Source organism: Cordyceps javanica, chromosome 7, assembly GCF_051103115.1.
Source record: "Cordyceps javanica chromosome 7, complete sequence".
Classification (NCBI taxonomy): Eukaryota; Fungi; Ascomycota; class Sordariomycetes; order Hypocreales; family Cordycipitaceae; genus Cordyceps; species Cordyceps javanica.
This window is the reverse complement of record NC_139301.1, coordinates 1084652-1109312: the sequence shown is the minus strand read 5'-3', so window position 1 is coordinate 1109312 and position 24661 is coordinate 1084652. Positions and strand designations below refer to the sequence as shown.

The 24661-nt window shown below is 51.1% G+C and overlaps 7 protein-coding genes across 7 annotated transcripts; 4 read left to right on the top strand and 3 right to left on the bottom strand.

Moving 5' to 3' along the window:
* Nucleotides 1–5108: 5108 nt before the first annotated feature.
* Nucleotides 5109–6033, top strand: V2A60_009849 (KxDL motif-containing protein; the record flags this gene model as incomplete). Its single annotated transcript, XM_083261113.1, has 3 exons — nt 5109–5461; nt 5602–5754; nt 5952–6033. 3 exons carry the CDS (start codon nt 5109–5111, stop codon nt 6031–6033), a joined length of 588 nt encoding a protein of 195 aa, XP_083117239.1.
* A 1237-nt stretch (nt 6034–7270) lies between these two features.
* V2A60_009848 (uncharacterized protein) lies at nt 7271–7837 on the bottom strand (the record flags this gene model as incomplete). Its single annotated transcript, XM_083261112.1, has 1 exon — nt 7271–7837. The coding sequence occupies one exon, from the start codon at nt 7835–7837 to the stop codon at nt 7271–7273; it is 567 nt and encodes a 188-aa protein (XP_083117238.1).
* A 1413-nt stretch (nt 7838–9250) lies between these two features.
* Nucleotides 9251–9919, top strand: V2A60_009847 (uncharacterized protein; the record flags this gene model as incomplete). Its single annotated transcript, XM_083261111.1, has 2 exons — nt 9251–9309; nt 9547–9919. The coding sequence occupies 2 exons, from the start codon at nt 9251–9253 to the stop codon at nt 9917–9919; spliced, it is 432 nt and encodes a 143-aa protein (XP_083117237.1).
* Nucleotides 9920–11203: 1284 nt separating this feature from the next.
* V2A60_009846 (uncharacterized protein) lies at nt 11204–13206 on the top strand (the record flags this gene model as incomplete). The annotated part of the gene is made up of 5 exons (XM_083261110.1): nt 11204–11516; nt 11636–11941; nt 12012–12679; nt 12753–13028; nt 13090–13206. 5 exons carry the CDS (start codon nt 11204–11206, stop codon nt 13204–13206), a joined length of 1680 nt encoding a protein of 559 aa, XP_083117236.1.
* Nucleotides 13207–14209: 1003 nt separating this feature from the next.
* On the bottom strand, nt 14210–16422 carry V2A60_009845 (DUF2985 domain-containing protein; the record flags this gene model as incomplete). The annotated part of the gene is made up of 2 exons (XM_083261109.1): nt 14210–15546; nt 15606–16422. 2 exons carry the CDS (start codon nt 16420–16422, stop codon nt 14210–14212), a joined length of 2154 nt encoding a protein of 717 aa, XP_083117235.1.
* An 872-nt stretch (nt 16423–17294) lies between these two features.
* On the bottom strand, nt 17295–19928 carry V2A60_009844 (sulfate transporter family-domain-containing protein; the record flags this gene model as incomplete). The annotated part of the gene is made up of 5 exons (XM_083261108.1): nt 17295–17861; nt 17925–18793; nt 18854–19397; nt 19452–19597; nt 19685–19928. The coding sequence occupies 5 exons, from the start codon at nt 19926–19928 to the stop codon at nt 17295–17297; spliced, it is 2370 nt and encodes a 789-aa protein (XP_083117234.1).
* Nucleotides 19929–23907: 3979 nt separating this feature from the next.
* On the top strand, nt 23908–24579 carry V2A60_009843 (uncharacterized protein; the record flags this gene model as incomplete). The annotated part of the gene is made up of 1 exon (XM_083261107.1): nt 23908–24579. One exon carries the CDS (start codon nt 23908–23910, stop codon nt 24577–24579), a length of 672 nt encoding a protein of 223 aa, XP_083117233.1.
* Nucleotides 24580–24661: the final 82 nt, after the last annotated feature.

The window sequence follows — 24661 nt, the reverse complement described above, 5'->3', positions numbered from 1 at the left end:
GACGAGGCAAAACAACGCACACTTACATACACACTTACTTACATACATACATGGACAACGCAGGGCTGTCCTTGCCCTCCCATATTTTCTCTCTCCCTCTATGTACTCGGCATTGATACAATGCAGCTCATATTGTGTTGCTGCTCGATGAACTGGTCAATGCAGGTAATCTCACTGACGTGCTCATGCATTTTGCCTTCCTCCCCCCCCACCCTCATTATCGCCTTCTCTCTAGCCAGCGCATGTGAAGCATGTGTGTGTTTTCTATGATCCCTTTTTGACACGAATTTGTTGGTGTTTTTCTTATTATCCCCATAGCCAGAGACTCGGCCAGCGAGGCTGCAAATTGGTCAAAGAAGCGGCAAATCGGAACAAAGCTCTTGGGCTCTCCGGCCATGACCCAATGGGTTCTTTTGTTTCCCCCCCAAGTCTAATGACATGCCCATTTTCCCCCCGACCCTCATGAATCCCGGGTCCTTGGGAGCGGTGTGCGTAAAACAGAAAAAAGGCGGGTAACTACTTAGTGCCAAGCCAGTCAAAAAAAAAAGACGCCAAACTAGTTAGTCGGTGCTAGTGAGGGTGGCGTGGTGATGATGGTCAAGGTGGTGATGTGTGTGAGTGTGTGTGTGTGTGTATGTGAGTGCAAATAGACCTGGCATGGCAATTCTTGTGCAGCGAAAAGAATCAAGGCGTCTTTGCTTTAGTTTGGTCAATCATTTCCCATTCTCCTCCTGGTCTCTCGTATATGAAAAAAAAATTGGCATTTCATGGTGTTATGCACACTGCTTCGGTTGAGAATGGAACACAATCCAAGTCTCGGTCAAGTACCAAGTAGGCGAGAGACACGGCCGTTGAGAAATGCAGAGATGCAGTGCTACATGGGGAATAAAGAGAACCCTTGGACTATACATGATTCAGTGAAACAAGAGAAATAGAAGAGACATTTATCCTTGTCGAGGTCAAGGAGGAAAAGGCTGGACCGAGGCCTATTTAGGTAGAGCGTTCCAGGGTCTCAAGCATTCCACATGAACAGACAAATGCGACGTCACTGCCCTTCTTCTGCCCCCCCCCCCCCCCCCCCCCTCCCAAAAACAGAAAGGGCGTATCTACTGATATAGATGCTTGTCCGGGGCAAGGCTTGAATCTCCCTTGATTATTACTCGGTAGAAGACGGTGATGAGCACAAGAGCCGTGTGTGTGTGAGAGAGAGAGGGAGAGAAAAGGGAGGAAGAGATGCTGGTGTCGACCAATGATGAGAGCAACAAGTGCGGCATGCGCCCAGCCTGTTCATAAAGCCGGGCGACCTGGCATTTATAAATTCCTTCCAATTAAAGAGCTAAAAAAAGACTTGAAAAGGAACCGGCGACGTTGTTAGCCTCCACACTCCAATGTGTGATGATGCTACGAAAAGGAAGAGAGGGTTAGTTTAGCGTCTTACAAGGACGGTGAGTGACTGGGGACGGGTTACGCGGCGTGGAATTGAATGAGACAGCCGAAAAAAAAAATTAGAACAGTACAGTACAGTACAGTACAGAAACGAAAGACGATTCAATGTATGCTACAGTTATCTCTTTTGCCCGGTCATACCATGCCATTAACCAAAGGGAAGTGGAAGAGGCGAGTCAAGAAGAAAGAGATCTCCTCATTTTTTCACCTCTCTTCCTGAAGAGTCTTCAATTGTGAGTCGGAGGGTTTAAAACCTCTAGAATAGACCCAGATGTGCACAATGCGGTATTCAATACTCGATGACCCCGTGAACTCTCTTCTTCTTCTTCTTCTTCTTCTTCTTCTTCTTCTTCTTCTTCTTCTTCTTCTCCTCGTCCGTCATGTATACACAAAGACGGGTGGGGTCAAGGCACACTGGTGTGCAAAGACGTGTAGTAGGCCTTTTTTTCTTTCAAGAACAATATATGCAAGGTTCGAGCTGCATAGATGCACGCATGACCCTTGCTACACGCACGTTCCTCTTGTATATCCAGCACGCTACATCACTTATGCACAACCAGCCAGCCAGCCAGCCAGCCCGGCCAGCCCGGCCGGCCGGCCCGGCCTTGTTGGGCGGGCAGCTCTCGGGACATGCTCTGGTGCTCATCTTGACAACGCATCAATGTATTTTTTTTATATGGGGAGAGGGAGGGGGGTGTGTGAGGGGAGGGGGCCACTTCCTTGTCCTTGAATCGGAACAAGTAAACGTAGAAGAGGGGAGAAGGAGCTGGGGCAAGCTGGGCTGCATCTCTGCCCAAAGGGCTTCTTTGATAAACCGGGGAGGGGAAGGGGGGAAACCCAAAGGATATGCAAGTAGTAGTTGGTGTGGAGTGGAAAGGCAGAGCGAGAGAGAGAGAGAGAGAGCCCAATGGACCGGTTAGGCTGCCCTCGTCTTTTTTTTTTTTTTCCAATTCCGTTATTTCGACGTAACAAGTTGGAATAAAAGACGCTCGCCTGGCGGCCCCTCCCCCCCCCTCCTCCCCCACTCATCTGGTGCTGCTTTAAAGGTTGTCGTTCATGCATGGGGGCGAACATGATTAAAAAAATAAAAATAAAAAAGATTCGTTCGCTGACGTGGGGCCCTTCGCGCTTGTTTTATACTTGTCAGTGCACCAAAAGTCAAAGAGAGAGAGAGAGAGAGAGAGAGAGAGAGAGAGAGAGAGAGAGAGAGAGAGAGGGAGGGTGAGGGATCTAAAGAGCAGAAGAGTACAACCTTGTCGTACGCTATTTTATTGAGGGACTAGCAAATATAGTTGAGAAAAAAATTAGAAGCGGAATAAGGAAAAGAAAATCGGTCAATTGAAAATTTCCCCTCTAGATAGTAGTTGTGCGCTAGAAACTACCTACGCATTGGCACCAAAACATGCTTTCACTCACTCACTCACTCACACTCTCTCAGTTTCGTTCCGTGCAGCTCTGGTAAAAGAAAGATCAAAGAAGAACAAAAAGAAGAAGAGAAATTCGCAAGTGATTCAAAAAGAATAAGACATACAAAATTAAACGTGAGACAAAATTGAGTAGTTGAAAAAAAAAAGGCACACAAGTATAACCGTTTTTTTTTACCCTGTGCTACTCGAGGTATCATGACGCCACGGGCACGACACGACGGCAATGGCGGGTAGGGATATCTGCGTGTGCGACTGCTTCTTGAAAAAAAAAAAAGTTTCGTCTTGCTCTGCTCGGGTCCGGTCTAGTCTACTCTGGTGTGATTTTGATTGACAAACAAGTTGCCTGATATTTGTGTATTATATGCGCGAGAGAAAGAGAGAGAGAGACAGCGAGAGCGAGAGAGTGAGGGGTACATATATAAGATACGTAGGGCGATTGGGCTGCAAAGCCACAGACAAACTAGTTATAGTGGTGACCGCAGCCCAGCTCGCCTCCTCGGAACTACTATTTTTTTATCATTTCAGCCTGACTTGGGTTTTTTTATCATGTTTCTAGTTTATATATTTTTAGTTCTAGATTTTTTCTTAAAAAACAATGCCCTTGTAAAAATCTCCTGCTGTATTAACTTGACGACCCTGTTCTTATTCTCTTTTTTTTTATAGCGAGTTAGGTAGAAGTAAACTCTTCTAGTGACTGAATAAGTTGGGAGCAACACGAAAAAACACCCACCAAAAAACCGAAACTTGACTTAGGCGAAGAATAGAAGAAAAATTGAAAAAAAAAGAAATTAATAACAAAGAAAAAAAAGGAAAAAAAGAAAAAGAAAATGGGGGATCAAGAACCCTTCCCCATCATATCCTCTTTGTCAAACTACACAGCATCTCTCTCTCTTCTACCCCTCCCGTTTTTGCCCTTTTCCTTATTTGGCTCTCTCACCTATACACCACGGTGCTCTATTTTATTTTATTGTTCGTCATCCTTTTCTAATCCCTCTCACTACCTGACTCTCGCCTTTTTTCATTTCATCTTTATTTTTTTATTTTTTTTATTCTTCTTCTTTATACATTTTCCTTGTCGGCGTTTTTGCTCTCCTACCACTCTTGCCCACTACAAACGCACACCACACACCCAGCATCCCGGGATTTCCACGCCCAACCCAACCCAAGCTCTTGCTCTTTTTATCCTTCTTCTCCTTCTTCTTCTTTTCCATCTTCTTTCTTCGGCATATGCATTCACTTTCACATCCACATCCACATCCCATCCCCCCCCATCCCGTCGTCTAACCCCACCCTCTTGGTTTTTGTCTCAAAGCATTCTGTGTGTAAGTGGACTAGTTTTTTTTTTTTTGTTCTTCTCTCGCCCTTTTTTTTTCACTTTTTTTTTTTGTATACATGCACACGGACTCGATAGGGCAAAATTTAGATGCACGCCATTTTTACATTTTGTTTTTTTTTCCTGCGGTCAACTTGCCCACTGTTCCTTGCTTTTCCCCCTCATTTCCTCCCTCCAACGTCCTTTCTTTCACACGCCCCCCTCTCCCAGCATATCGCGAACTTACCCACCACCCACACCCGCTCTCTCTCTCTCTCTCTCATGCACCCATTCACATTGACCGACGTTGTCATCTTTGTTATCTGCACCCTCCTCATCCCCCCCCCCTCAAAAGACACCCCTTTATTTTTGTTAAAAAAAAAGAAATTGCCACCATCATGTTCATTGATAGGCTAATTGACGCCCGTCTTTCCTGGCCCACACAGTCATCTCTCTCCCCAGGGCCGCCTTGAACTGGCCCACACACGCGTTCCGTTGCCTATGCCGCCAGCCATGGACATCTCTCGCTCCGGTCCTCGCCTTCGTTCATCGCTGATACCAGCACGTCTTTGCCGGAGCGGGTCGTCTTTCCCAACGGTCTCCTTGGCGAATCGATACTTTGTCATGTGTTTATCCAAGAGCAGGGGAGGGGCATTGTCCCTTCTGGAAAAACTATAAAAGGGCTCGTCGTCTTCCTGTAGACTGTCCAACCTTCTTCTTCCTTTTATATCTTTCTTCTTCTGTAGTAGCAAAACTCTCTCAAGCTTTCGTCTTCAAGTCTTGACCTTTGTCCTCTTTCTCTCTGCCTCGACACACTTGTGAAATACTCTTACACACTCTGCTCCCCTCCTTCTTGGACACTACAACACATCTACTACAACACATCTACGACCAAACACCCACACACGCAAACAACAGTCACCATGTCTGGACATTACCAAACCGCAGGCTACTCCATGCCCATCAACGTCCCCGGCAAGGGCAACCAGTACCCGGCCTACAGCCAGTACTCCATGTCGCCCCCCGAGTGCGACGACTCGGCCTCGTCCGTCTCGGGCGTGCCCTCGTACTCCCACGCCGGCTTCTCCAGCGCCTCCGCCACCAGCTACTACCTCCCCGGCAGCGCCGTCTTCTCCTCCTCCTCCAGCACCGGCGCCGAGTTTGACAGCGTCGGCTCCGCCAGCGGCGTCGACTTTCAGGACTACATGCAGGATCGCTTCTCCCACTCCTTTAACCCTATTCCCCTCGACCGCAGCATGGCGGTCCAAGCGCAGACGTGAGTCTTTTTTTTTTCTCCCTGCATGTGTGTAGAAGAAAAAAAAAACCCAAAAGGGAAAAAGATGAAAAACAAAAACAAAAACAAAAACAAAAAATAAATCACGTGGGCTAATCAGCGTTGTGCCCCTGCTCATCTAGGTCTGGTAAACTCAATGCCAAACATCGTGAGCTCATGGATCTGCAGAGGCAGGCTCAGGCTCGTCTGGCTCGCACCCGCGAGCGATTCCAGGACGGCATGCGGGACGCGCGCGAGGTTCGCGGCGATCTCGAGTGGACGCAAAAGAAAGTATCGTAAGTCCCTGTAATGCCCCCTCCTCCCCATTCCTGCAAAATGAACGAGGGCAAATTCTTCTTGTCAATGTTGGGCAAAGGGCAAACAAGGAAGGAGAAGAAGAAGAAGAAGAAAAAAAACGCCTCTTTCGTCATTTTCATTTCTTCTTCCTTTTTGTACTCCCCCGAGGAATGTGTGGCTAATTTGAATTTCGCAGCGCCCTCAACACCAAAGCCGCACGCATGCATCCCAAAGAGTACGCCAAGGCTCGTGCCAGGTTTCCTTCTCCCGAGTGCTAAGCGGAATGCGTCTTCTACCACTTTTGACATTTTATTTTTGCGACTGTTTTATTTTCTTTCTTCTTTTTGTTTCTTCTTTTTTCTTTGAAATCGTCCATTAGGATTGATTTTCTCACCTACTCGGAAAGCGCAGCGACATCATGATTTTACGACGTTACGACGGAGCGGAAGAAAAATGGCACAGGATTCCCCCAGAAAAGAACTTTACAAGTCTGAAAACTTGGCAATTGACTTGCACACACCAGACAGAGAGAAAAGGAGAAGAAGGAAAAATGACAGGATAATCACGACAAAATGTTATACTATGACTATAGCATCTCTTACACACCACGCTTGTTGACCAGGGTCGTCCAATTTGGAGCGCGCCGCGGCAATCGTGCAGCCACCTAGGCGCGCCATCTCTTGCTGCTTTATCGGCTCCTGCCGAGCGGCCAGGGGTCCTGCCGCCAGCATATCCCACTTGCGGGCCGCTTGCAGACTGTGGGGTGCTGTGGTCGGCGTCATCTCTCCCGCGGGCAAACTCCAGCTCGATGCCATCAGACACATCGACCGGGCTCGCGGCACGTGAACCGGCTGCTCCCCCAGAGACGGCCACATCGGCTCGATTCGGCGAGGTGCATTCCGTTCGATTGGCTCCCGTCGAGCGCTTGCCCGGACTTGTCCCCTTTCCCCCCTTACACAGCGAAGCTTCGGTCCGGCACGGCCACTCGACAGGGTTCGCTGCAAGCCAGAGACGCAGACAAGAGGGGGGGCGCAGGGGACGGCGAACCAGGGGTGGAGGAACCATTCTTTCGTTGTAGTGCGCTTTTCCTATTCGGGACGGATTGCTGGTGTTGGACTCAATCGGAAGCTCTGTATGTGTGTACCTTCTATAGCAAATAATAGGCCTTGATACCTTGATCCCGGTCCGATGACGGCAAAGCATCATCCAGCAAGGGTGCTAGCCAGTAGGCAGTCACTCCCTGCGGCACACCCCCCGTAGACCGAGTCGTACGATGTGTTTTGTCCTGCCAAGAGTAGGCACCAGTGTCTATCCCAGAGCAATGGCTGATCCTCCAATCATATGATTGGTCTCGCGGACGTAGTAATATAGGGCCATCACCGACAGATAAATCCCATCACGTGATGCATGTCTCGCGTGAGCACAGCGAAATCAATGAAAAGATGTTGATATATCAGACAGGTGGCAGCGTTGCTTTGTATATTTTTTTTTCCCTCTGGTTGCCTTCAAAAGGATTCAAGCCGCTTGCGTCCGAGGGGCTTCCTCCCGGTCCGTGTGGATCAGCGTCCATGTCGAAATCGGTTGCAAGCCTGCCGCTTGTTCGAGTCTCGCCCAAGGATTCTCGTTTGAAAAGTGATCGTAGTAATCCTGATACCACAGCTTGTTTGTGCCGTGATGACCACCCGGGCCTTGTCGCGGCGCACCGCCCCGCCTGTGCTGATTACCAGGAAAGCCGCCATGACCCGGAGCAGGTCGCTGCGGCAAGCCGGCGACGCCGCCGCCGGTGCTGTGCGAGAGTTGGGGAGTGCCACCACTTGATGATGCAGTATCGATAGCGCCGGTAGCCGCAGTGACGCCGCCGCCGCCGCCGCCGCCGTCGTCGTTGTCGTCGTCGTCCAGGGCAATTTCGTCTGCATTGGCAGCGGGCCGCCGGCGCTCCCCTACAGGTGCCGAGTTTGGCCCGGTGCCGTGGCGCTGGGGATCATCGATCGAGACAACGGCATCGTTGTTGGGGTTGTATTTGCGCTTTTTGCTCGACGGATGTTGCGCGCCAAACGAGGAAAACCCCATGGCGGCCGCCATGGCCGCAGCTGTGTCGTCGTCCATCCGGCCTGGAGGCTGGTCTCGCTGGGTGGGTGGGCGTTGAAAATGTCAGACTCGATACAGCGCCACCAAGCGTTGCAGGGGGCGTTGTCCGATTGTGCGGTGAGGCTTGGGACGCGGCGATGAGAGGACTAGGGTTTGGAGATCTGTCGAGTCGATCCAGCAAAGGCTCAGGCCGCCAGAGCTTTGGGCAAGTGGGGCAGCCGGAGCTGCATCATGTGGTACAATTAGAACTACACTACTTGCGGCCGCGATCGCAGGGCAGTCTGATCCAACCAAACATAAGAAAAAAAAGCCAGGACAATCGGGAAATTCCGACTATCCTTCGTACAACAGCAGACGGAGGATTTGACTGAAAAGTGGTGGTGAACGCAAGGCCATTCGTACGGCCATACACATGTGATGCAACAGCAGCTAAGGTGGCACATGTACTTTTTGAACGGCCGAAATGGCAGTGAAAATGTTGAAATGGCATTTGAAACAGATTTACTTTTTGAATATCCTCTTATTTCTCGTAGCGGTGACGCATTTGCCTGTTTCGCTGTAGAGGTCGATCATTGTCAAGCCTCTTACCAGTTTGAATATATGTGAGAGCACATGTGGCAAAAATTGCCGCGAGGATCATGACTAGACTATGGGCATATAATCAAGAAAAAGTTCCATAGTAGTGTGTAACTACTATAATTGGTCATTTTCGCAGTGAAAGTCGTGTCTACGTTTCATCACGACGATTTACAACTCACACGCAAAACTAGACATGGGTGAATAAGACAGAAAACCTCTGATGAGAGTATTTGGAATTGGCATTTGACACCTGCTACGCTCACATGTATCAACTCCACGTGTGTAGCAGATTTCCGTTTTAACGAGTTCGATTGGAGAGAGGCAAAAAGCAGTCAACGCCTCCCCGAGATCTACGTGGCTTCAGCCAACCGACATAATACCAACGAGGACAAATCGTAGCACTATCTTCACAAAGTTAAGCACGACAACGAGAAATTGGGTTTAGCTGAGTATGAGGCTTCCACGAGGGTTGCAGATTGCAATCACTCATAGCGCAGACTGCAAACGCGAGAGAGGGCAACGCAAACAAACTCTCGGAAATAATTACGCTCTCTTATAATTGGTTATCGAGTGAATCACGCAGATTTTACGCAAACGAATCACATAGATTTTGCGCAAACGAATCACAACAAATAAATTGCATCCGAGGTTTACTTTTTCTCTTTTCCCCATCTACTTGCACTCTACTAGCCTTATATCCTTTTCTTATTACTGATGCAAACTCCTTCTCCTGCTCTGGTCGGATCGTCGGAAGAAAGTGATTTGGCCGTTGCCTCGCCACCGCGTCCGGTTTTAGCGGAGAAACTCCCCAAGAGGAAGACTCAAAAGATGACCCCAAAGATTGACCTTCAGGACTCGTCGACTTCCCCCCGGCCTCCTACTGTGACGTACGTGGCTGGTGAGGATCGCCCGGCGTGTGAGCCCTGCGTGCGTTCCCTTCTCGGGAACCCCTTCTCACGAGGTCGTTGCCGGCTAGCTGTTGCCGAAGAACCTCCCGCAAAGAAGCAGAGAGGCACTACGCGTTGTTATAGCTGTCATGCTGGCGGCGCGAGCTGTGCCCCCGTCGAGTTGGTTCCTTTTCGACCCGTTCCCGGCTCTTCTAATTGACTAACCGTCTGTTCCAGGAACTCGGTCCTTGCTTCTTTCCTCGAGCTCCTCTACGCTGCAAAGTTTAAACTGTTTGATGCTTTGCGTGAGGCGCACATCGAAGAGGACTTGGATGTGGTCAATTTCTTTCCCGTACTCATCAAGCGGCTTAATACTGAAGTCGCTTCCAAGAAGCTGAACCCTGAAGAGGTTCTTCAGCGACAAGGGGTCCTCGACGCATACAAAGATTGGGATCGAATGAGGACCTTTTTTAAACAGGTCAGGGAATTCACTCGCGAGGGGGGAATCCTTCACGGGAAAGCCCTTGTGGATTGCGAGCTGCTTCGCGAAATAAAGTCTTTTGCTAAAGCGCAGCGTTCGATGGCTGAAGTTGGAGGTAAACTGGATTGATGGAAAGTTATGGGGCTGGGAGGATTCTCGGGGATGCTTCAAATTTCCAACGAACATTGCTGTTGAGCCCTATACCTCTATATTCGACTATCGCTAGAGGCTAAGATTGTGGCCGAACACTACCCAGATAGTCCAATGAGGCTATTAGTAGTGAAAATGAAAGCATAAAAATGAACTAGTTTTGCAAGAAAATGTCATCTCTTATGCTACTGCGAGATATGGAAAAGATACTAAATTTCAGGGATTAAAAACTATAATAGGTCATTTATATAGCACTTACCTATAAAAGATACCCTCTTTAATTTTTTAAAGAAAATCTTAATCCTAATTTAGTTATATAAGTTTTTATATATATTATTTTAAAACTAAACTAAAAGTAGTTAATAATCTATTAACTTTAATTTTTTACTAAAAAATATAATTTAAAGGCTTTTTATAATAATTTTATATTAAAGAAGTAATATTATAAATAACGAAAAATAATATAAGGTAACTTAGGTAGTCTATAAGAAGGCTAAATAAGCACTTATATAATAAGCTAAAATAGGATAAATAGTTATATAATTATAGAGATTAGTAAGAACTACTAAGTTATAGCTTAGTAAAATATAACTAAATAGATAATTAGTAAGAATTATTAATTATAAGATTAGTCTATAAAAGCTAATCTAAGTTTTATAATAAAGAGATAAATAAGTACTTAAGAAGAAGATATTCTAATAGCTAGGTAATCTAAATCTTTATTAATTAATCTAAGTAATAGTTCTACTATTAAGAGTTAATCTCTTAATAAACTTATATATCTATAATATTATAATAAATTATTTATTAACTATCCTATAGTTATTTAACTTAATTTACTTTTTAAGAGATAGATATAACTTAAAATTAAGTTATTATTATATTTTAATTAATCTTATTTAATAAATTATCTTAAAACCTTAAGTAATAATTATCTTTATAATATTTATAATAAATAAAGTTATTATTAATTTTAATTAAGCTATATAAGCTATATATTAGTAAATTAAAATAATGATTACCTAGATTTAAGTACTCTAAGTAAATAATAATACTGTAGCCTGCAACAGGCAGCACTTTTGTTCATTTATTAGCCCATGCATATACCAAAGCCCGGACCCGGCTCCTCCCCGCCCTCCTGCTAGGCAACCGTGACCCCTGATCTAACCGTCCGCGTATAAAACTTGGAATCGGGGCGTGAGAGCGCAAACCACAAAAATCACTAAGCCAGCAATCTCATCGTTTCCTTGGCACTACGCTACAATGGAGCAGGACAAGCGAGAGATCTGCGACGCCAACCATGGCAGTGGCACCACGGCGAACACTCCGACAGCCACCCTGCAAGACGCGGAAAAGCCAGCGCCACTGGCGAACGTGAAAAAGCTAGACGAAGACCCGCAGTCGAGCCTGACACTCCATGGAGCGCAGCTGTGGTTGCTCCTTGGAATGCTGTACCTGAGTGTCTATCTTCTCGCGTTGGAGCTCACGATGCTCTCCACTGTGATTCCAACGCTAACAAACGAGTTGGTACTGTGGCCGACATATCTTGGTACGAGTCGGCTTATGTTCTACCACTGTAAGTCAACTCCCCTCGTGACTGTTCCCTCTGGGGATGGGTCAAAGGGAGGGGCATGGAGACATGGAGAGTTCGCTAACGTTGTCGCTTTGTGTCGAACAGATGTGTCTTGTCGCCAGTCGCGGCCAAGTTTTACACCCAGTTTCGCATCAAGCATGTCTATCTCGCATTCATGGGCATGTTCGCCATCGGTCTCATCGTTTGTGCTGTCGCCAGATCCAGCCACGTGTTTATTCTCGGTCGCGCCCTGAATGGTGTCGGTGCATCAGGCCAGCTCAGTGGTTGTATGCTCATCATGAGCTGTGCCTGCGATGCCAGTGTGCGACCGCTATCAACAGCTCTTGCGATGGCTATGATTCCAGTAGGGTCGATGACCGGTCCGATTATTGCTGGAGCCGTCACTGCGCGCATTGGCTGGCGCTGGTGTAAGTTGCCATATCTCGTCCTTGCCTACTGGTCTCGCACCCGATTGCATCAGCTAACATGAGCCGCTAGGTTTCTGGATACTGCTACCCATGGCTGGCATCGTCATCATCATCATTGCGATCGTAAAAATAGCCGAACAAAGCGAGAAGCCTGCATTTAACCAGGGTTTAAAGAAGTTGCCAACTATTTTGGACCCAGCAGGCTTCTTCCTATTCGCGGGCGGCATCACAATGTTGCTGTTGGCTTTGACTTGGGGAGGAAACCAGTACCCTTGGGCTTCTGCCGTAATTATCGGCTTACTTTGCGGCGGTTTAGTCGCGAGTGTTGCATTCTGCGTGTGGGTATGGTTCAAGGGGGACGCGGCTTTGATCCCACCCTCCATTTTTACGCAGCGTTCAGTCTATATTGGAAGCCTCGTTATATTTCTCCAGGGAGGAGCTTCGCAGGCGACGCCCTTTTTCTTGCCACTCTGGTTTCAGGCTATCAAGGGCGATAATCCCATTCAAAGCGCTGTGCACCTGCTGCCATCATTAGCTGCCCAAATTCTTGGCTTGGTGACATTTGGTTCTCTGCTACGCAAACTGCTACCGCACATTCCACTGTGGGCAATCATGGGTAGTCTCATTTCTTGTGTTGGGTCTGGCCTCTATTGCACGCTTGCACCTGATACTTCCGTTGGCAAATGGGTCGGCTATCAAATCTTCTCCAGTTTTGGGCGTGGTATGGCCCTTCAAGTAGTAAGTTTCGCCCTGCATGTTCCCTCACAATCTATGAAGCAAATGGGTTCTAACAAGCACCCTTCTGCGGTAGCCCATCACCGCTGTGCAGGAATTCCTTCCTGTTAAGCAGCATGTAGTCTCGCTATCTGTTTTGAATGTGTTTCTACAGCTTGGGCTCGCCGTTTCAGTGTCGGCCTGCCAGACCATTTTCAACAACCGACTCCCCATACTCCTCCATCGCTATGCACCGGGCGTGAATGCCACTGAGATCGTGGGGGCCGGCGCCACGGACGCTCGGCATTTCGTCGAGCCAGCCCAGATGCCAGGATTTCTCCATGGGTATAACATGGCAATAACGGCTGTTTTCGTACGTCTTATTTCGCCGGGCTGAATACCTGAACGCATCGCTAACTTGTTCCTACTATTAGTATTTCCCCACAGCAGCCTGTGCTGTAGCATGCCTTATTAGCTGCGCCTTTGAGTGGAAATCGGTTTCTACAAAACCGAAGGCAAAGACAGACGATAAGCCGGCATCCACGGCTTGATGTCCCACGAAACTATCAGTACACGGACATAAAGGCGTTAGGAGCCATTGCAAGATTCCAGTCACCACCTCCTGCCACGAGTAGCTGCCAATGCGTTTGGCCAACCTGCGCCCAAATACCCTGATCCTGGTTGGCTACGCAGTAGCAGCAGTATATCGGTATGGTAGAGCCGGGCCCCGGCCCTGCCCAAGATGATTTGAATTGCCAAGACTTGGCAACCGCCAAAGGTATGTAAACTAGTAGGTTGCAGCCATAAAGTCTACGATTTGCGTTTCTTGGCTACCGTCAGTGGCGCTGCGGGCCAGATCCGCTCGGCGCATCATGGTGATGATGGCATGGTTGGTCGGCTGGAACACCTTTGAGCACGTCGCCGGGCTCGAGGTCTGATGGGGGCTTCTTGTCCAGGGACAGGCTGATACTTCTCGCTCCGTGACGGGTAGCTCGGCTATGACCTCTCCTAAGAGCACCCAGTGCTACGCATCGTAGTACGACAATTCCCCTCGAGCAGCTCGGGCTCTCGTGTCGCGGGCTTCCGTGGCCATCAGCGCGCTGTTTGGTTTGGTTGTCTGAATGCGAATGATTGCCGATGCTTTCGAGTGTCGACAACTGACGATTGCAGGGCATGCTCTAAACACGGCGGTAAATACATGACAAATATTGTCAATCAACGACAAAGTGTTGCCATGACAGACCGCAAAACTATTGCATATTGTACACACCGCACCGTGCCAACACAGCCCGGAAAAAGTCCGCATTGGGTTCGTATCAAAATCTATTACAGTGATTAAAAATAATGCCATGTGTTATGATGCTACATGCCGCTCAAGAAAGATGAAGAAAAAAAATTGGTTTGCTCCCGACATTCTGCAGCATGAAATAATTCTGCAAATGGAAACTTTTTAAGACACCACCACCGCCGCCATCATATCGCTTGCTAACTGGGTCATTTGAGCCGAAAAATTAAAAAAAAAAAAAACGTTTACACTCAGGGGCGGCACCGTCGTTATTTGCTGAGAATACGCGGCGTGTCTTCTTCCTCTTGCTTTTCTTCCCTCTTCTTCTTCTTCTCCTCCAGCTTCTTCATCGCATCGCTCGTCAGCTCTTGGCGATCCATCAGCTTCAGCACATCCTTCTTGCGCGTCTTCCGGTCACCTCTCATGATGACCAGGCCGGCCACGATGTTGGTCGTGATGCTGACGCACAGGATAGTCGTCGTGATGGCCGGGTGGCGGTGGTGGTAGTCAATGCCCCATGTGGTGGAGCTCAGCGAAATCTGCAGGCACGAATGCAGATCGAGCAGGAGAACGACAGTTATGAGCAGGCGGAGTGGGAACTCGTAGTGGGTGATGGTTTCGTGCGGTTTGTAGAAGCTGTGTGAATTGACTAGCTTCTGACGATGATGCAGAAAACGCTTCTGCTGCTTCGGCGTAAGTGGGTATAAGTCTTCCTCCTCGTCCTCTTCGACTTCGGCATCTTGGTCCTTATGCAGCTGGCTGGGGGGGCGAACCACGGGCGGCTGTTCTTGCCCGCGCTGCTGGTCAAATGCATCAGGCACTGGCGGCTCTTTGTTGTTGGCATCGAGTGCTGGGGCATTTGAGGCGTCGGATGATTCACCTTGGTCCGGCGCTTCGACGTCTCCCCTTTTTAATTGTGCCTTTTTCATCTTGCGGGAGTAATGGACAACAAAGGTTAGGTGGTAGGTGTCAATGGCGCGGAAGGGAGCCATGCCACCACCAACAACCAAGAAGAGCGCAACCAAAACACTATCAATGATGTGAAGGGTGTATTCCTGTTTGTCGCCGACGTAGATCCAGCCGATGAGAAACAATACCCAGGCCAGGCCAAAAGCGGTAATGCAAACTGCATATAATGTGACCAAAAAGCCGAGGGGTCGCCTCACGTACTGCCCAAAGCCCTTCATCATTCGCTTAAACTTGGACCGCCGAGAGTGTAGCATGTGACGGACATGGTCATCAAGCTCCCACTTCTCCGCCTCGGTCCAGTTTGCCAGCGATACGCCATGGGGTAGTGCGGCATAGTGCGAGTCGGTCAACCGTGAGGTGATGGTATCGGTTCTTCGTATAGCTGGCGCTGGTGTTTCGGCCTCCTCTTCAGTCGGTACCTCCTCGATTGTGTCATCCGGAGCAACACCAGAAATTCGTGGCTCCGGTTGCGTCCCCGACGTTCTCGGCTCCGATGTCCCCGGTCGAGATGCAGCTCGTTCAAGATCATGCTGAGTGAGTGTATATGTCGGACGTCTGTTGATGAGGCCACCAAGATCGGGGACGAATAGGGAATTTTGAATGTTGGTGAGGGTCGAGAGTGTTTGGATTTCAGGGTCTGCAGTCTCATTGTCAGTACCGGGGTGACGCCGCGACAGCTCATTCGAGAGAACTCACCTATAGTATCGAGCAAGTCTACCAGATGCTCGTCATACTCTTCATCCTGGTACATGGATCCTCGAGATGCAGTGTCCTGCGAGCGGCGCCTCGCAGCGCCATTTCCGCCCGGCCGAAATATTCTGCTGAAGCGGCGACGTCGGTTGAGCTGCGGGGCGTTGGGGTCGGCATCGAGAGACTCGGGTCGTTGACGAGCGATGCTCTCGGGGAGAGACGCTGCCGGAGATAGAGGGGGGCCCGTGATTCCAAGCTCCTGCATCGTCGGCCGGGAACCCTCTTCGGTCAGTCGCGGCAGCGCAATCTGAGGCGGGCGGCGCGAGTGCCTCGCGGGCTCACCGTCGCGGCCGCCCGCGGCATCCATCGAGGGCTGCGAGATGCTGCGAGGGCGTCCATGACGCGCCGAGGACGAAGCAGCGCCGGCCGCAAGAGCGTCAGAAGACGAGGAAGCCGGGGCGGCGGCGGCGGCGGCGGCTGCATCAGCATCCAGCGGGTTCAGCGACGCGCTGGACAGGCGTCGGACGCGGATGCTCGGTCGGCGGTTCGAGTTGCGGCTGGCCGGCCGGGAGTCGCCCGAGGGTCCAACGATGCCGGACAGGTGCGAGGTAGAGCGGACGGACTGGCGCGAGGGCTGCTGGCGCAGGTTGGCCGCTGCGTCAAAGTAGTCGCCGGCAGAGTCTCCCGCGGCGGCGCTGGGCGTTGCTGGGCCTAGCGAATGGGTGCTGCGACTCCTGGCACCGAGTCCGGTGTGGGCCTGCTGCTGGTGCTGCTGCAGCTCAATGGCCGCCGCCGAGGGAGGGCGGCCGTTGGAGTTGTCCATTGCGAGGGGGATGAAAAAAAGACAATGGACGGCGAGCGCAGGAGACGGCAAGAGGGTTGAGATGAAGGAAAAGGGAATTAAAATGACGACCAGTCGATGCGGCCCCGAAAGCCTTGCCAAACAGAGAAACAGCCAAAACCGGGATGGCAGATGAAGTGGGGCCGTTAACGTGGCTCATCAGTGGCAGACAAGCCAAGCCACCCATGGCAGCCACTATGACGCACTGCAAAGTATTGTGGATAGAGATGTGTTTCATATTGGGCTGAGATATACCATAATGGCCATTCACATATATGCAACACAAGATACCAAGGTAGCCCGTTCACCTGTTCAATTCAAATACTTGTCGATTTGCCTTTGGCGTGGTAAGGCATGGGCTGTAGAGCGACGACTTTAGCCGGCTCCCGCGCGGTCGGATCCCGTGGCTTCCACTGATAAGACTGCTGGAATTCACCAAGAAACTATTATAGCGCTATTGCTCCGGACTCTCCACCATCAGCCTACGTCTTGGCAGTGTCTGCCCCGCGTATATAACCGCCAGGGCGACACGCCGTTGGGTTTTTCTTGTTGGCCTGAGCCTGTTCTCCGTCTTCAATCACTTCAGAGCAGGTTTTATTCGGGGCAGAGTTGATGGAGTGAAAAACATGCTCTAAAGTTGTAGATTAAATGGAAAATATAAAATGCTAAAGACATATTCCCTAGAGTGCCCCCTTGCCTACTCTTTTGCAAACCTAGATACGCATAATTGAAGCGACATGACGAATGATATCCAAACAAGAACAAAAAAAAAGCGAAACCAGTCGAGGCCCTGGATAAAAAGAAAAGACCAAATACAAGGAGGAAACGAAAGCAGAACAACCCCAACTCGGCCATCACCTCTCCGCGTTGGCAACTGCGGCCTCCACGGCCTCTTGCAAGTCAAAGTGAAAGTATGGCCGGTTCAGGCCGTGGACGGCGACGAGACGAGCGCTGCTAGGGTTCTTTGGCACATCGTTGTTCTCGGAACCCGAGGCCGGCCAGATCTCAGAGTCGGGAGCCACCTTGCTCTCAATGTCGTAGGATCCGCGGCCCGTCTTGTCGTCGAGAGCGGCAGCCTTGGCCGCGCTGTCGGCACCGCCGAGGTCCGCGATGCTGAAGATGGTCTTCCACTGTCCGGCGTTCTCGCCGACCCTGGGCTTGGGCGTCCGGTAGCCGAATCCGGCCGCCGCCAGGGCGCGCTTGGTCCAGCGGTTCTCGACGTGCGCAAAGTGCCAGTCCACCGTGCCGGGCGCGGCGTAGCGGTCCAGCTGGTTGCGCACGTCAATCAGTGCCTGCGCGGCAGTCACGTCAATGTGGTTCACGGTGGAAAAGTCCAGGATGATGGCCTTGAGGATCGGCCTGGTGTCGTCGACGGCCTCCTTCTCCACGTTGCGAGGCGTGGGGTCATTCCAGGCGCGGTCCTGTCATGTTCTTGTTAGCAAAATTGACCATCGTTTCCCCAAGAAAGTCGATCCGTTACTTACACCAATCTTGCCGACCAGCCTCATATCAGTTCTGCGCGTCTCCTTGAAAATCGTCTCCGTGAGGTGGTTCAAGTAGCGGGTCGCATTGGGATAGTTGAATCCTTCGGCGAAGCGGTACACGTAGACACCAGGGTATGGGCGCTGAAGATCGATTCTGGGGTTGGAGCCGTCCTCGTGGTCGAGTGGCAGGAATCCGGTGCGGAGAGTCTTTTCCGAGTCCCCGAGAAGACTGTCCTCGCTACCGAGACCGGTCACAGAACCGTTGGGCGAGGTGACAACGGTGCGGATGCGGGCAACGCCGAGGAAGCGACCGCGGCTGAGGAACAGTCTCCACAGAACAACGGCAAATGATACGCAGACTGTTGTGTAAATGCCATTCTCAATGGTCGTAAAGACCGTCACGAACACGCCAGCCAGGAAAATGACAACCTCGAGAGGTGAGACACGCCAGAACTGCAGAATGACCTTGGGAGGGGTGATGACGTCGCCGACAGCATGAATAATGACACCAGCCAGGGCGGCGTTGGGAATGTAGTAGAACACAGTGGTCAAGGCGTAAACAGCGAGGAGGACAACAATGGCAGTGATGACACCGGCAAAGGGGGTGCGGACACCTGCTTTGGACTTGATGGCAGTGCGAGAGAAGGATCCGGTGGCAGGGTAGGCTCCAAGGAAAGGTCCAAGAAGGTTGCTCACACCGATGGCGACGAGTTCCTGCGACGGGTCGATGACGTAGTTGTTGACTCGGCCGAACGATTTGGAAATAGAAATGTGTTCAATCAGCATGACAATGATGGCAGCGGGAAGCTCGGAAGCAAAAGCCTTGATAATCTCCGCGTTGACAGTAGGAGGTGCGGCATGCTGGAAGCCTGTGAACTTGATTAGTTTTGTAATTCCTCGAATCATGTTCTCGGTAGAGCCGCCCTTACCTCTGGGTACGTCCTTGATGAGGGAAAACTTGAGGTTCTTCTTGTGGCGGGGAACATTGACAGCCGCACTGATGGCCGTGTATAGCAAAATGACAAAGGCAGTTCTCAATGTGGAGATGAAAAAGTACGTCTTGGCTCGGTGCGGCTGCTTCTTGGCCATGTAGGTGCAGAAGCTGCGGATCATGTACAGCATGGCGAGAGAGGTCAAGCCCATGGCCGCGTCAATGTTGGATTTGGGCAGACCCTTGAGAGTGTCGATGATGACGCGGTACGGGGCATTGCGCGTGTTGATCTTGGGGATGCCCATGAGTTTGGAGACCTGGCCGGCGATGATGTTGACGCCGGAGCCGGTCATGAAGGCGCAAATCGCGGGCAGGGGGATCACCTCGACGATCCAGCCGAGGCGAGCCAGGCCCATGAAGAGGATGATGGCGCCGCAGATGATGGCCAGGGCGGAGGCGACGACGTGGCCTTCGACGTGCGGCAGGACGTCTTTGGCGTGGAGGACAATGTTTCCGGTAACCTGCGACATGACGGCGACGGGCTGAACTTGTTAGCCGGCACCTGATTCAGAATGGAGATGCGGAAGAGCGCTTACACCGATGGTGATGTCTTTGGATGTGGCAAAGAACCAGTAGATGAGGACGCCCATAAAGGACGAGTAAAGACCATATTCGACGGGGAGCTGAGCAAGGATGGCGTACGCCATACTTTGCGGGACGACTACAGCTCCGACAGTGATGCCTGGCGTATCGTTAGTTTTTTTTTTTGTTTTTCCACAGACTCAATGGCCGAGTATTTGTTTTTTCTCTCGCTCAAATGCAATCATACCCGCAACAAGATCACCGATGAACCAGGTGCCATTGTATTTGCCGATCCACTGGATAAAAGGAAACAGGTTGTAAACGTAGCGGCCGACATCCTGCAATGAGGGGGTGATTTCCTGGAAGAATTCGGCCACCGTGGGCTCGCGCTCAATGAAAAGGTCCGCGTTCGAGATGGAGGGGACATCGTCGTCTGCGTCATAGTGCTGCGAGTCAAAGGCCCGCTGCAGGCGCTCTTTGATGCTAGGCATGATGACAACCGGTGGTGTGTGATTCACCCGTGTCCGCGACGCAAACTATCGAGTATTTTTTTTTGACGATTGGGCAGTCAACAATGATGAAGGAAGAGAAAAAGTAGAAAAGATATCAAAAGACTATAAATGAAAATAGTCTTTTTGTAGGGGCGGGACTAGAGGAAGACCAAGTGGGAAGCCGGCCAGGAGCTTGTGAATGCGTTCCGTCAGTTCGGGAAAGTCGAGTACAATGCCGGGGCCGGGACCAAGTTCATATAACAAATTCATCGACACACACAAGTTGGAGAGAGATGGTGCACACACGCAGCAAGAGGAGCACGTGTGGACCAGCCGCAAGCTTCTTGAGCGCATAAAGGAGGACCAGCTGGGCAGACGCCCGTTTTTTTTTATTCTTCTTCGAGCCTTTGGTGGCTTTTTTCCTTGGCTGAATTTCTCCAGTCCGCGCCAAGCGACGAATCCAGATTTCCCGTTTGGCCAAAGCTTGCGACGGCAACTCCTTGTCTCTCCGGGGTACGAGGCGGCCCAAGGGTCGTCGTCGCCTTGCCCCGACTCGCCCTCTCTCTCTCGCTCCCTCTCTCTCTCTCTCTCTCTCCCTCAGCTCCGGAAAAGGGCTGGAACCCATGTCATGATGTCGACCGAGCCACTGAATTGCGTGCTCGCAGGGCCTATTTTTAAAGGGGGTCCTTCTGCCGCGTGCTGCTGGAGAAGGAGGCTAGGAATGCAACGAGTAAGATTTACCCAAAATGGCGTCAACGTCGAGAGATGGCCGTGAATGGCGCTCTCCCCCCCACAATTTAAGCTGCCTTTTACGAAACTAGCCTAGCCTCGTTTTTTTTCTTTTATGATTTCTATGGGAAACAGGGTGTCGGGGTAAGGATTTTGGCTGATAAGACGGCGCTGGCAGGCAGGTTGGCAGCTGGTAGGCTGGCTGGCTGGGCAAGCTCATTACCAATACGGCTGCGAGATGTGGACTTCCCGTCATCTTGCAGCAGCAGAGCCCCAGTCCAGTCCATAAAGACCCGAAAGTGTGGGCGTCGGATGATCGCCGTGTTAATGGGAGAGGAGAGAGAGGTGACAGGAACATGATTTGAGGCTCTCACAAAGCACCGCCGCCGGGGGCCCCAGCGCATTGTAAAACAAAATGTCGAGAGTTTCCACTTGCATGAAGCTTTTCATTTTTGCCTCCCGGGATGCTGCTCGGAGAGAAAATGGCGACACTCTTGTTTTCGTCTCAACACCATGTGAGATCTATGGACGAGTGCTTTTACTCACGCCATCCACGTAACAAACAACGCCTTTCAAGCTATTTGAAACTCTTCTGCCAGCCTCGGTGTTACTAGAGAGCGCCGTGGCGGCCACTAGCAGAGACATGGCAACAACTCGAGGCGCGTTAGACTACCGAATCCTGGAGAGGCGGGTTAAACGATGAGGGAAAACGCCGCCCGACTTCTGCTGCTCTCTTCTGTTGTTGTTGTTGTTGTTGTTGTCTTTCTTTCTTTGTTCTTTCCGGTGCGGCCGCGCCGACTGAGCCTGCGCCTCCCACATCCCTTGGGGGGATGCATCATCACGAGCTAAGCCTTGATGGCAACAACAGCATCATCCACCTCCGCAAGCACGCTACCTCGTGGCTTCCTGTCCGCTGCAGAGTCGTAAAAAAAGGGGGGGGGCCATGCCCTTTTTTTTCTTCCCCTTCAGCTAGCGACGGCCCGGGCAGGATCTGCCCATGGCGAGGACGGAAAAATCTCGCAGCCTTAATCTTGCATCCCCCTGCCTGCCTGCCTGCCTGACCCTGCCAAACCTTTTTTGACGGCCGCAGAAGCAGGGGCGCTTTGCCAAGTTGCTCAGCTGACTGCGGCGCGATGCCGCGAACGCGGGCAACTTTTGGTCACGCTACATCGCTCCCGGGATGGGGATCTCTGCTCATGCGGACGGCGGCGGGGAGGGGAGAGGGGGAAAGGGCGCTCCATTGAGCTTTTGTTTTGGGTTGGTTTGTGATTGTCCGGTTGTGGTCAAGGCTACTCACAACAATGCAGAGATTGTGCCAACAGGACTCTGGTCTCAGTTTCGTCTTTTTTGGCGCGGAATACGTGACCTCGGTGTCTCGTAAACTTGATATTGGCGCCATCAAGAGTTTACGGTTGACCTTTGCATTGCAATGAGACGACAAAACCAACCAGCAGCGTACGTAGGGTTGGGAAAGAAACCTGCTCCGAGTGCGGCGCTGACACAGACCATGGTCTAGATCTTGATGTTGCATTGTAGTATTGGCTTTTGACGGGCATCTTCCTGTGCCCGCCGATTATGACTCTGATCGACGCTCGGTGTGCAGCGATACCAACTCGCAGCCGGCAGCATGTAGAACCAGTCTGTCGGGTTGACGCTGGGCCCAATCGGCGATGACAGTTCGGAGATTTTCCGTTGTCCATGAAAGTGGTATTGAAAAAGCCACCATCAGCCTCGGACGCGCAACATTCGATATATTTGAAATAGTCTTGTCAACCATTGAAAATGATCACTGCTTGTGCGAATCAAGGGCATCTGCCGCGGTTCGCGGGCTGGCCGCGTTCGCAAACAAGTCTAGGCCACGGCATGTCCACAAAGCCCAGTCATTTTTTAAGGTACCTGGCCTTCAGCCGCCGGGCCATCGCTGAAGCCAAAATGGCGTGCTTGAAGACGTTATCAGGTATATTGCGCTCCGCTCGCATGCCTTGCATCATCGCTGCGCCCAGGCCCCCAGAGTCAATGCAAGGGCTGCTCGAATGCAAATATTGCAACCCATCTGCTCCGGTCCCATCTCTCTATATTCCATGTCATGCCCGTAAGAAGTGTTTTGATATCGGATGCCTATAAGGGAAACCCGAAGTTTTCTTGGATACAGGCTATTGGACGCCCAGTCGGGGTACCGAGAGGTGCCTGTGCCCTGTACAGCTGGACAGGAATACTAAAGATGAACACTACGATCGAATAAGAATCTAGTACATCCATGTTGTGGTCTGTCAACACATCTCAGCTTCCAACGGCGGTTTCCCATCTTAACCGCCAGCCAAGTACTGAGGGAAAAGTGTATTGATTAAAACCTACCTTTGAAACTGAGCTTCTAGATGCTGCTCTCTTCATTGAGAGTAGCTGAATCTAAGTAGTCTATTCTTCTTATTCTCGTGCAATTAATCGTGTGCTTTAACCTTTGCCCTTCCTGTGTTGTCCCTGCATCCCTTTTTCTTGACGCCCCTTGCTGCATCCGTCACCTGTGAATTATAACTGCAAGAAATACCCTTGTTTCTTTAATTATAGAGTATTTGATAGCACGCACCGGATAGGGTTTTCTGATCTCCACCAACGCCGACGCATTCGGTTCCTGAATCGGTGGCTGGAACTTGATAATTGGCACTTGGCGCCCAGATGCTTGGCTGTTGTGCCGCCAAGCGCTTCCCGGCAACCATCATAAGCCACCTATCAACACTTTTTCACATAATTTACCTCATACATGACCGCTTGCCTCTATAAATGTTATATTGCAAGCATGAAAATCATTCTCCGTGTCAAAGGGGACCTCTCTCGAGGTTGCTACCCTGTACCGAAAAGCTTCTCTCCGCAACTACCAAGTGCGGGCCATTAGCCAAGTGAAAATAAGATCAATAGGGTTGAGTTGAATCAAATCAGCAGCTGACCCTGTCATTCGGCATGATTTCATCAATACCGGGCTATCCGCCTTGTGCAGTTGTCTGCAAGTCGTCTCAATTCGGGGGCCGGAGGCCGTTTCCCGATCAGGGATGGCGGGCGGAACCAGCTCCGAGTGGCCGGAACTCCAGTTCGGCTAGGCACGGAACTTGCACCCCGCCTTCCACACAGAAGCCGTGAGATTCCAACAAAACATGGGGGAGCTCGCAGCCTCTGTGTTTTTTTCTTCTTTTCTTTCGCGAAACAACCAACGAAGCCCTGCCAAATCTTTCAAGACACAGCCGCCGCCGCCGCCGCCATGGCCGATTACACCCTTTACACCTACTTCCGCTCGTCCTGCTCGGGCCGCCTGCGCATCGCGCTCAACCTCAAGCAGCTCGAGTGGACGCCCGTCTACGTCAACCTCCTCAAGGGCGAGCAGGGGTCGGACGCCCACCGCGCGCTCAACCCCTCGGCGACGGTGCCCCTGCTCGTCGCCCACAGGGACGGCGACCTCCGCATCGGCCAGTCCATGGCCGCGATCGAGTACCTGGACGAGAAGCACCCTGACGCTGCGGCCGCCCCGGCCCTGCTCCCGGCCGACGCCAAGTCGCGCGCCGTCGCCCGCGCCCTGGCCAACATCGTTGCCGGCGACGTCCAGCCCGTCACCAACCTGCGCATCCTGAAGCGCCTGCGCGCCATCGGCGCCGACGCGGAGCAGTGGAGCATCGAGCTCATCAACGACGGCCTCCGGGCCTACGACGAGACGGCCAGGACCAGCGCCGGCAGGTACTCGGTCGGCGACGACGTGACGATTGCGGACGTCGCCCTCATGCCCGCAATCTGGGGCGCCGAGCGCTTCAGCATCAGTCTCGACCCGTACCCCACGGTCAAGAAGATTGCGGCCAACCTCGGCGAGCATCCGGCCTTTCAGAAGGCGCACCCTTTCGTGCAACCGGACTGCCCCGAAGAGCTTCGCGCCAAACCATGATGATATAGTTTTTTTTTTTTTCAAGATTATTCAGTTTCTGCAGCCGAGAATGGTTGCAGGCAAATGAACTGCGTACAATGGG